Here is a 12,362-nt window from a genome sequence, read left to right as displayed (position 1 = left end):
TCTTCACTAAAATGTGACTGAATAGTTAATTCTAAGTTATTCTTAAAAACTATGAACTTTAAAAACCACACTAATTGCAATGTACCACAACTCCGTGACCATATAGTAGGCACTCATCTACTTGAATTAATTAAAGGAATTGCTAGCAGGCAACTAGCCCTTTCAACTCCTTCAAGGACAATAAGCACGGATTCCAGCAACATTCTGGTAAGAGGATTTATTTTAGAAGATATTCATTGTATAATCCTCACCAGCTGTTACATCTTTAGCTCTCAGCTATCCCTTGGCATTACTAGTCTCTCCAGTTTTTCTCTCTCTTCTGAGAGGTAGGAAAGGAAGCTATTATTTTTCAGATTCTAAGACATCTCCTTTTTAATATCTGTAATCAGGATGCATCTTACAACTGGTGGTACGTCACAGATGAGCTAGAAACATTTTTTTCTCCATGGCACATGAAATGGTATTTTGTTGTATTTAACTGAATTGGTTCCATTAATTTTATCATATGTCTTACTAGTGGGGACTGACAGCTGTTATACATTTTCAGTAAATAACCAACTAGAACTCCTTCAAAGATGGTGAGAGGAACAGTATTCATGAAAGGATGGGAAAAAGGGGTCATAAGGAAGGCAAGTACGAGTACTATGTATACTTCCCAATGAGGAGCCTGGAACCCTGGAACAAGGGAGGTGGGGAGAGGAAGGGCGGAGTCTCCGAAGACAGAGGAACAGACCAGGTTTATTCTATGAAAGTGAGCAGTGATTTATTTAACATCTTTATTACCCAAAGATTCCTCTAAGGTCTAGGTTGCTGTACATAGTGACTGGTATCTCAGGGTAAGGAGGACCTGAGAAGAGTTTGCCCCAGGCTGCCATGATCATGAAAATAATTGGGGCTATACAATTTGCTCCAATTGTGGTACACGGCAAAGAAAGCAAAATGGGGTCCTTGATCCTGCCTGCTAGGCTGAAAAATGGCAACAACTACTCTGCATGTTCCACAGGCTACTTTCTGAAACCAGTGACATACAGCAGACAGTTCTGGAAACTGCAAGCAGCATAGTACCGCAGAGTCTAGTCTCTGACTGAAGAGATTACAACTAGGGAAAAGCCTTGAGAAGGGGAGAGATAACCAAAGATATCAAAGTGAACAGTAGCCGAAGAGTTAATATTGCCAAATTCTCACCCCAAAGAGGCCTTTTTGGTAAATTAAGACAGAATATCAGCACCAGAACACGCTGTACTTAAAACTCTCACTTCATAGGGGCACCTGGGTGGCTCAGTCGGTTAAGTGTCCGACTTCGGCCCAGGTCATGATCTCACAGTTTGCAAGTTCGAGCCCCATGTCAGGCTCTACGCTGACAGCTTGGAGCCTGGAGCCTGCTTCAGATTCTGTGTCTCCCTCTCTCTCTCTGCACCTCCCCAGTTCATATGCGCACTCTGTCTCTGTCAAAAATAAATAAACTTTAAAAAAACCCCAAAAAAACAAAAAACTCTCACTTCATAGACCTGTGGTCTACAGTTAAGAATCCCATCAGTAAACAACTGAACATACATACCCAAATTATGTACACAAATTACTGTAATTCATTCTAAAATACACTAACAAATTTTAAATGAGAAAAGCAAAATGCAGTTATTTTCCTTGATGCACATCCCATTTTGAAGGCCAATTATAGATGAAAAAACTGAGGCTCTAAGTAAGAGATATAAATTTTTAGCCAAATTCAGTGGCCAAGCCACAATTCCTAATCGAGGGCTCTATTATACACAGACATAGGTAGCCAATAGGATTTCTTTTGACCTTGGTCACTCTAGGATTTCAGATCAAAGGGCTCTTTATCTAGGAAACAGCAGGTTGGTCCCCAGAAGCCAGTGAATAGGACAGGATGTGAGGTAATCCTAGGCCTGAGGCAGCACTGCACGTTGCCTAAAGGCATGGATAAAGGAATCCAGCTGAACTGACTGTCCTACTTATAACTTAGGGAAGAGGCCCCTAACCTCTCAGCCTCAGTTTTCTCTTCTGGAAGATAGGGCTAATAAAATCTACCTTAAACAGTTGAGTGTGATGAAATGAGAAAGCACAATTAAATGCAGCAGTCACACGGTGAAAACCCATAAATGAAAACTATGGGAGAAAGGGAACAGCCTTCTCCAGTCTGAATCCTACATATGCCACTTAGTAGAGCTTTGTGGTCTGAAGCATTTCATCTCCTTCACCTCAGCTTCATTTGTAAAATGAAGATAAATACCTCATATACCTTACAAAAGTTGTAGTGAGGCTTAAACAAAATACCACACGTGCCTAGTATGCAGAAGCTCACATAATGGTTCCCTCCTTACCCTTTGAGAAATAGAACTGCTTAAGGTCTTTGTATCTCCATTTACAGCGAGTGTCACTTGCCTCCTCCCTACTCAGTCAACTCTTGAACAAGCTCGACACCGCTGATTTAAGACTGCTGCTGGCTCAACACCTACCTTTACCAAAAGGAGGCAATGGATTACATCAATGAAAATAATGAAGTAAGGACCTTGAAAAATTCTCCCCTTCACAAAACAATGAAAAATTGGCAAAAAGCTGTCAGAAGCAACTTTTTCACAGTTCTGGAAACTAGCTAAAAGCTTGCAGCAACTCGACATTTAAGGAAAATGGCTGAATCTCAAGAAGAACAGCAACTCTGGGGCACTTTAGCTTGCCCTGGTCCCATCCTCCACTTTCCAGCTATACGTTGAAGCTATAAGCTATGAAAACAATCCACATTTCTCGTACAGCCTAGCAAGCACTAGAGATGGTACAATGGAGCTGGAACTCTTTCAAAGCGTCATTCCCAAAGAACTATTATTTGATGTTATAATATTTCCCTGCAAAGCCCCACTTGCAAGGCTGTCTATATTTGACTTGACTGAGAGCTCAAGTACACAATTCCTTTTTCCAGGGGGCACTTGTCAAAAACAATTACAGGCAAGTGTTTTAAGTCCATGGCTACCTGCAGTGGGGGATAATATTTGGAGTAAACAAGAGACCAAACAAAAATCTTAAAAGGAAAAGCTGAGGAATGAGATGTCCATAGGAGCTTATAAAACCTCAATATATTCCTGGGATCTTGTACACCACAAGCCTAACAAGAAAATAACATAGATGATCCTAACAATAGAATCCCTAAATATATGAAGTAAAAACTGAACTCAAGAGAAATAAACAGTTTAACAATAATAGTCGGAGACTTCAATACCTTATTTGCAATAAGAGAGGAGATCATTGGCAAGGAAACAGAAGACTTGAACAAAGCTATAAACCAGCTATGCCTAACAGACATCTATAAAACACTCAACACAAGACAATACATTCTTTTCAAGAGCACATGTAACATTATCCAGGATAGACCATATGTTCAGCCACAAACAAGTCTCAATAATTTTTTTTCTTTTAAAGTTTTATTGATTTATTTGGGGAGGTGGTGCAGAGAGAGGGAGAGAGATTCCCAAGAATCTGTCGGTGCTGAGCCTGACAATAGCGGAGAGCCTGAAGTGGGGCTTGATATCACAAACCATGAGATCATGACCTGAGCCAAAATCAAGAACTGGATGTTTAACCGACTGAGCCACCTCAAAAAATTTTTAAAACACTGAAATTATACAATTACATTCTCTGATCACAATGAACTGAAATTACAAATCAACAAGACATAGGGAAAGTCACAAAGATGCAGACATTAACACACTCCTAAATAACCAATGGTCCAAAGAAGAAATCGTAAGGGAAATCAGAAAATACTTTGAGATGAATGAAAACAAAAATATAACAGGGACTGAATTATGTTCAGTGGGTTAAGCAACCAACTCTTGATTTTGGCTCAGGTCATGATCTCGCACTTTGAGCACAGAGCCTGCTTGAGATTCTCCCTCTTTCTCTGCCCCTCCCCTGCTCACACTCTGTCTCTCTCAAAGTAGACTTAAAAATTAAAATATAAATAAATAAAAATAGGCAAAGGACTGGAATAGACATTTATCCAAATATAATGTTCAAATAGCCAACAAGCATATGAAGAGATGTGCAACATCATTAACGATTACAGAAATACAAATCAAAACCACAATGTGTTACTTCACCCACCCATTAGGATGGCTGCTATCAAAAAAACAGAAAAGGAAATAGTGCTGGTGAGGATGTGGAGAAATTAGAACTCTTATGCACTGTTGGTGGGATTATAAAGTGGTGCAACCACTATGGAAAACAGTATGGAACTTCCTCAAAAATATTAAAAATAGAACTACCATATAATGCAGCAATTCCACTTCTGGGTATATATCCCAAAGAACTGAAAGCAGGGTCTCAAAGAGGTATTTGCACATCCATCTCCACAGTAGCACTATTCACAATAGCCAAGAGGTAGAAGAAACCTAAATGTCTATCAATGAGTGAATGCATAAACAAAATGTGATATATACACACAATGGAATAAAGATATACACCCAATAGCCATAAAAAGGAAGGAAATCTTATCACACACTACAACATGGATGAACTCTGAGGGCATGCTAAGTGAAATAAGCCAGTCAAAAAAGATAAATACTGTTTGATTCTACTTAAATAAGGTATATAATCAAATTTGTAAAAATAGAGTGGCATGATGGTTACCAGGGACTGCGGTGGGGGGGGGGGGGGGGGTGCAAAGTTGTGTAATTAGCATAGAGTTTCAGTTTTACAAGACAAAACAGAGTTCTACAAATGTTTCATAACAATGTAAACATACCTAACACTATTGAATTGCACACTTAAAAATGGCTAACATGGGGGTGCCTGGGTGCCTCAGTCAATAAAGCATCTGACTTTTCAGAGCCTGTTTCAGATTCTGTATCTCCCCCCCTCTCTGCCCCTCCCATGCTCATGCTATCAATAAATGTTTAAAAAAAAAATGGCTAACATGGTATATTTTGTTTTTACCACAATTTAAAAGTTAGAGTACCATATGACCCTATGATTCCACTCAAGGTATATTAGCAAAAGAAATGACAACATGTCTACATGAAAATGTATACACAAAAATCCACAGCATTATAATAACGAAAAAATGGAAATAACTCAAACGTCCATCAACAGATAAATAAACAACATAATGGAATATTCAGCCACAAGAAGAAATGAAGGACTGATACATCATGCCACAACATGGGTGAACCTTGAAAACATTACACTAAGTGAACAAAGCAGACACAAAAGGCCACATATGTGATTCCATTAATATGAAATGTCCAGAACAGGCAAATCCATAGAGAAAGAAAATAAATTAGTGTCTGCCTAGGGCTGAGGGGAGGAGGGGAATGGGGAGTGACTGCTAATAGGTATGGAGTTTCTTTTTGGGATGACAATGTCCTGGGATGATGACAGTTGCACAATACTGTGAATACAATAAGAACCACTCAAGTGGTTCTGCATACTTTTATGTGGCAAATTATAAGATATGTGAATAATATCTTGATTAAAAGAAATATATACTAATTTGGGAATCCTGCTTGGTTCAATAATCTCAGTCCATTTTCCTCCTTAGCCCAACGAAGGTAGTACAACCTTTTTTTTCTCTTTTCCTAAAAAAGGACCCACTATCCCACTTGGGGTTCAGTAGCTAAGTACAGGATCCCCTCTGCTGATGAGGTGGGCCAGCTCACCACTCCACAGCTTCTCTATCTGAAGGAAGCTAAACCTGGCCAGTCCAGACACTGACTCGTATATACAACCATGACAACCAAAGAACTGAGCTCAAGTGGCCCCTACCTCAGGTTCCCTAGGAACCAGGACTATAGGCACAGGGATCATCCTGTTGGCTTCACACAGTGACTACAATTTCTCTTCCTGGGCAGTATGGACAAAACCAGTTAAGGACTGGTCCCACAGCTTTCTAGAGTCAAGAGAAAATCCAGAAAGACTACCCATCTTCAATCCTCCTGCCGGGAGACAAATAGAAACTGATAGGGGTAGATGAAAAGAATAGGGCAAATCCACAATAAGGGAGACAAAGACCTTTACAAACTAACCACAAAAGGGGTTATTTCTCTGCACCCTCCCTGCAGATGAGAATATGTAACCTCCTCTGTGAGCAACTTTTAGAAATAAAGGACTTATTTAAACTCTGTATGTTAATGGAGGATGTTTACATTGGTATACAACTTCAAGACAACTTTGACATCCAGCAAATCTATTTCCAGTAACTCATCCTAAAAATTAACTTGCAAAAGAGTACAAATATCTCTATATAAGGATATTCACTGCAGTGAATATAGAAGACTATAACCTATTGAAATATCCATTAATAAAAGACTTGCTACATAATATTCATTTCCATGAGTTACTACAACGTTATTAAAAAAGAACATTCTGAGCCCAAGGTGCTGGTAATTTCCATTTCTTGATCGGGTGCTAATTACACGGATGTACTCAGTTTGTGAAAATTAGTTGTACCTCTGAAATGTGCATGTTTTTCTATGCACATTATACCTCAATAAAATATAAAGAAGCAATAGACCCACTTGTATTGATACAATGTCCTTTAAAATATCAAGGGAATAAAAAAAAATAGGTGCAGAGAAGTATAAATGCCTATTTAGAAATAGATGCTTGGGGCGCCTGGGTGACTCAGTCGGTTAAGTGTCTGACTTCGGCTCAGGTCATCTCAGGGTTTGTGGATCTGAGCTCTGCGTTGGGCTCTGTGCTGACAGCTCAGAGCCTGGAGCCTGCTTCAGATTCTATGTCGCTCTCTGACTCTCCCCCGCTTGTGCTCTACCTCTCAAAAATGAATGTTAAAAAGAAAAAAATTAAAAAAAAAATAGATGCTTTAATAGAACATACAAGTTTAACTAAAAAGGAGTGGTTGTTATGGGGACAGAAACTGCATCACTGGAAGTCTACAGTGAGAAAGACTTATTTTTCACTTGATATATTCTTTACCACTATTTCAATCTGTTTGCATGCACATTTATTCATTTTACAATGGCAAAGACTAATCTAAGTAGCCAAAAAAGGGCTCCCTTTTATCCCAGCCATCCTATGCCAGCCTGCCATTTCGGGACAATTTGCTGCAATTTGGGCTGTCAATAAACACCCAAATACCTGGGATGGGAGTAGGCAGTGTGGGTCACCAGAAAGGTAATTTAGTGATGATCTGCTATAGTTGAAAGTGAAAAGACGTAATCAAAAGTCTATTATTTAAACTAAGAAGGAGTGTGTTCCCCATCTCCAGCTAAAACTGTGTGATATCAGACAAGTTATTTAACCTCTCTGAGTCTCAGTTACCCATTCTGAACAATAAGGACACCACTAACAGGGCTCTTTCAATGAAGACTAATAATAAGGATAACAGTATGTATGTAAAGTACCTATCCTAGTACTTGAAGCCTAACTGGCACTCAACCATTAGTTTTTTCTTTACCCTATAAAAATAACTTGTCTGAAGACTGAGAAACCACGAGTTTCAGGAAAAACAGTGACAAATTAAAAGGTTAAGATTAACTAGAAGACCAAGTAAACACTGCCTTATGAACAACTTCAGGAACAGGGAAGCAGACCTTAGTCTAGGAAGTATAGCTCAAAATCTTTGAAAGGTATAAGGGGAAAGAAAATTGAAACTAAAAAATAAAGTAATCCTGGTAGAAGCAGAAAGCAAAGGAAAAACAGACTTTAGGGGCACCTGGGTAGCTCAGTAGGTTAAGTGTCTGAATTTGGCTCAGGTCATGATCTCATGGCTCATGAGTTTAAGTCCCACATCAGGCTCTCTACCATCAGCACAGAGCCTGCTTAGGATCCTCTGTCTCCCTTTATACTCTGCCCCTCTCCTGCTTGTGCACGCGCACGCTCTCTCTCTCTCTCTCAAAAATAAACAAATGTTAAAAAAAAAAAAAAAATAGACTCTAGAAGTTGGGGCAGAAGGGTCAAGGCCCTGGGGTAGCAGTGCCTAAACTTTGGAGCTGACAATAGATATGGATGGGGCATTGTTTTCTCCAGTCTTCTCTTCCCATCCTCCTCCTTCCTGTCTCCTCCTTCATCAGATACAATAATTTGGTAGGTTCTTCTCTCTCAGCTTTACCAAATAGTAAAGTAAGCATTCTGCTGGGTTAACAGGAAAACCAGGCAAGTGTCTGAAAACTAGAAAGGTAGAGGAAATCCTCTCCTTAGAGGTTGCCTAGGGACTTCAAGTACAGGTTTAAAAGCCTTGCAGATCAACGCAACAGAACAGGAGAAGAGCTTAAGTGTAAAAGCATCAGGCACAAGTCTAACCTGAAGAATGCTATCTGATGCACCTACAAATACGAAGTGAACATATAAAAACTGTTCAAAGAAATGTGAAGTTTGGGGAGAGATTTCTGTGTAGTAATTAAGATTAATACCAAAAATTAAAAAAAAAAAAAAATCCCCAAAATAACCAAACAAGGAGGAAAAACAAGGAGCAAGACCAGTTCTCTAGCACACTTGAAAAAGGGATTCCCAGGGACAGGTTGAGATTGAGTCAAAACCAGGGATTCCAAACTGGACATCAACAACTCTAAGGCAGGGAGGTTTTTCACCTCATCACTGGACTCTACCTTAACAATAAATTACAGGTATCCTTTATGATTTGTTCTTATCTAAACCTAGGAACCAAAGAGATATGGGTAAATCTGAGATACCCCTTGCTATCTCAAGCTCGGGAACCAAATATTTCCTATGCCTCAACTATGTGCCTGGACTTCCTATATCCAAAATCTTGCCATCCAAATTCAGGAGCTCATTAGATTCAGACAGCAAGGAGTCCTTATGTAAAATGTTCAATGTAACAATCAGACATCCTTAACTTACCAGAGCTTTCATGTTGCCACTACCGAGGAGTGAATACTACAAAGCAAAGAAACACACTGGTCTCAAAGAGCTTTGAAAGGACTTTTCAAGTTCTTTCAAAATTCAAAAAGGAAAACAAAACAACAACAACAGAAAGCATGTGCTATCCAAGAAAGAGAGTGGTACAGAGTCAATATGTCACCCCATAAATCAATCCTCAAATAAAATCAGGAGCTAAGCCAACCTCATTTAGGATCAGCCCAAAGGAAGCAACTGGGAGAGCTAAGCAAGGTAAGCTAGATGAATGGACACTTCTGAAGAAACAAGACGTAACTGTAATCGTGAGAATAGCACATAAACATGAGACTCTTAGTATATAGTTAACTTATTAAACATTACTAACAAATGTTGTATAGCTAGACTCACTGCTACCAAAATAATTATTTCCTACAACAGAAGTCTGAGGTGACGCTGAATGGATCAAAGAGCATTTCCTCAGCTTTTAAAGTCACTTAGATAACTTCACAATAAGGATTTGGCATGACTGCTCACGTTTATGTGGTTCAAAATACTTTACATACAAGCTGCTAGTTAGATTAAAAACATCTGTCTATTCCTACTGCTACATCCTATGTGCCAAATAAATTATTAGACTAAAAGAAAAGAAAAAAGCTAGGGGAAATTCTGATTTTCAGTTATCTCCAAATACCAATTTCTTTGAATACGCTATGCACTGGCATGAGAAATATTTTATTTTTTTTTAATGTTTATTTTGAGAGAGCACATGCGCGAGCAGGGGATGGGCAGAGAAAAGGGGAGAGAGAATTCCAAGCAGGCTCCACACTGTCAGCACACAGCCCAACATGGGCTCAATGAACCGCTAGATCACAACCTGAGCCAGAACCAAGAGTCAGATGCTTAACCAACTGAGCAACCAGGCAGGCACCCCTGGCATGAGAAATATTTTAAATTCTGACCCCAAGTTTCTTCAAATATTTAATGGCATAAAATCTGAAAATGTCAAAGGAAATCAAAACTTTGCTATCCCAAGGAAATACTGTTAATTTTGGTTACTTTCAGAGAACAAGCAAACAAACCAAAACTCTCCTGTTAATCCCAATGGAAAGAGATGTATTAGTATAGAGCTATCTTGAAAGGTATCATATTTATTAAACCTCACTGACTAATCAATTCTACAGTATGGCAATATACTTTTGAAAAATCTCAATCCTTTGATTCAAGAGTCCATTTAACATTCATTCACTTAACAGATTTTCATCAAGTGCCCTTACTGTGTGTGCAAGACATGTGCTAGTTGCTACAAAAAGTGAAAAAAAAAAAAAAAAATCTCACCGTTGTCCTTTAGGATGCTGCATGCACAATTACTAAGGCAGGCTGTGTTATAAATGATTAAAAAGTGCAATGAGTTCAAAAAAATGAAAGCACTTCTGTTACCAGCAAGACTCCCTGAACTCAGGAAACTCCCAGAAGCTTCTGCCTAATGGTCACTTTCATCTTTTAGATACTAACGAACTGCTGTAACAGGAGAAGAAACATGTGAGGGGAAGCCTGTACAGACAAATCACAAAGTGCCTTCTCAATATTCATCTCAAGCCCTGATGAAAGGAGCCTGCTTACCCCTGTCAGAGAGTCATGGCTTTGGAAATTATTCCCCATGGTCTCCTTATTTGTACAAATAAGGATAACCTTGTGAGGCAACTCCACCTGTGTAGTCGGTCTATAGCTCAGCAAGGAGCAGACCCACTTCAGTCCAGTAACATTTCCTATGAGAAGAAATGTCTGAAGCATAAGCTTAAAAAACCAGCTCAGGTTCCAACAAGGAGACAGAAAAAGTAAACCTTCCAGACAGAGGAAAGAGTCCAAAGGAAGAAAATAAGCACCTTTTCTCCACTTAGGTAGGTAAAAAAATTGAGTACCATTAAGACTAACTGTATTTGAGAAAAAGCAGTATTTTGCTATTTTTCTAGGAAGATTTTTTTTCCTATCCGTACAATTGTTAAACTTTCAAATCCATTTCCCCAAATTTCTCAAGTAACTAAGTCCATAAAATATTGTGTAAGTGTTACTTTGAAAAGCCAGCTTTGTCTGTCATAAAGATTTACAAAGAACAAAAATTAAATTATCATGGTGACATGCATGGCATGCTTATATTTATTCAAAGAGGATTTTATAAACAGCATGGTAAAGAGAAAATCAGCTTCAGAATGAGACAGACCTGGGTTTTGCAACTTAGCTCTACTACTTACTAGCAGTGTGACCTTTGGAAAAGTTCCTTCTCTGAAAGCCATTCCTTACTGGTAAAAAGGGAGATAACTACCCGGTAAACAACCCTGTGAGGTAGGGAGAGAATGTGTATAAAGCATTCTGCATAAAGAAGGTGCTTAATCAATATCCCCTTTAATTTCTTTAATAGGGAAGTAATAAATACAACCTATTACACAAGCTAGGATTCTACAACAAAGATAGATTATTTGATCAGTGTCATACTACGTCAAAATTAGAAAGCAATTGACCCACAGCATCACATATACCATTATGCCACACTACTTGTTATACTATTACATTAGCCTGAAGGTACAGAGACTCTGTCTTCTAAACCACTGGTGAGCAGAGTACAAAAGCCATTGACTGTGACATACTGTACCTTTTGGTTTGATTTCTCTTCCCTTGAATGGCTAAAACGTGTAAGCTAACACAAACCTGTCACAGTCCGCTGGCCATCACTTAGGTTATTCCACCACTTGTTAATCTAAAACAGAAGGAAAATTGCCTATCACCATATGGTAAATACTTTCAGGCTAGGAAAATGAAAAGCCAGAGAGAAAAAGCTTTGTGCATAAAAAGATTCCTCATGTGTAAAAATACCCATAAACAGGGACTCCTGGGTGGCTCAGTCGGTTAAGAGTCGACTTCAGCTCAGGTCACGATCTCATAGTTCCTGAGTTCAGCCCCATGTCAGGCTCTATGCTGACAGCTCAGAGTCTGGAGCCAGGAGCCTGCTTCGGATTCTGTGTTTCCCTCTCTCTCTTCCCCATCCCTGCTTGCACGGTCTCTCAAAAATGAATAAACGTTAGGAAAATATTTTAAACTTACCAATAAACAGACATAATAAATATGTGGCAAAACAGAAAAGCAGGTGCTTTATAGCTAGCTCACATTCTCTACAGAGCGACTGTCTAGCTCTGGGACATCAGACAAATTACTCCTAAACTTGTTATCTGACATATGAAATGCAGACAGTAAATAGACCAGTGGCAGTACTGCTGTGAGAACTATCAATAACATAAAGCACCTAGCACACTATCAGATGTAATAGGTATCAAATTTAAGTGATTATTCACCAAGGTCCAATCTAGTTGTAGAATCCTAACCAAGAATATTTTCTAAAATTACCTTTTAAGGTATGATAATTTGAGGTTTAGAAAAAAAAGACACACATCAAAATAAGCCTAGGATTTGCTTTACAGTAATCAGTGGTGGGGAGAGAAGGGAAACAAAGTTGGCCTTGTGTCAATAATCACTGAGGATGGATGACA

At 38.9% G+C, this 12,362-nt stretch overlaps 1 protein-coding gene across 2 annotated transcripts in view; it reads right to left on the bottom strand.

Annotated features, from left to right (window-relative positions):
- PARL (presenilin associated rhomboid like) overlaps positions 1–12,362 on the bottom strand; it is a 49,900-nt gene that overhangs the window by 21,877 nt on the left and 15,661 nt on the right. For both annotated transcript variants that reach the window (XM_042954930.1, XM_042954931.1), the window contains exon 4: positions 11,527–11,575. In XM_042954930.1, the coding sequence (XP_042810864.1) occupies positions 11,527–11,575 (49 nt within the window). The remainder of the gene's footprint in view (positions 1–11,526; positions 11,576–12,362) is intronic.

Source organism: Panthera leo, chromosome C2 (assembly GCF_018350215.1).
Source record: "Panthera leo isolate Ple1 chromosome C2, P.leo_Ple1_pat1.1, whole genome shotgun sequence".
NCBI lineage: Eukaryota > Metazoa > Chordata > Mammalia > Carnivora > Felidae > Panthera > Panthera leo.
Note: the sequence above shows the minus strand (reverse complement) of the source record. Positions and strands in the feature narration are given on the sequence as shown.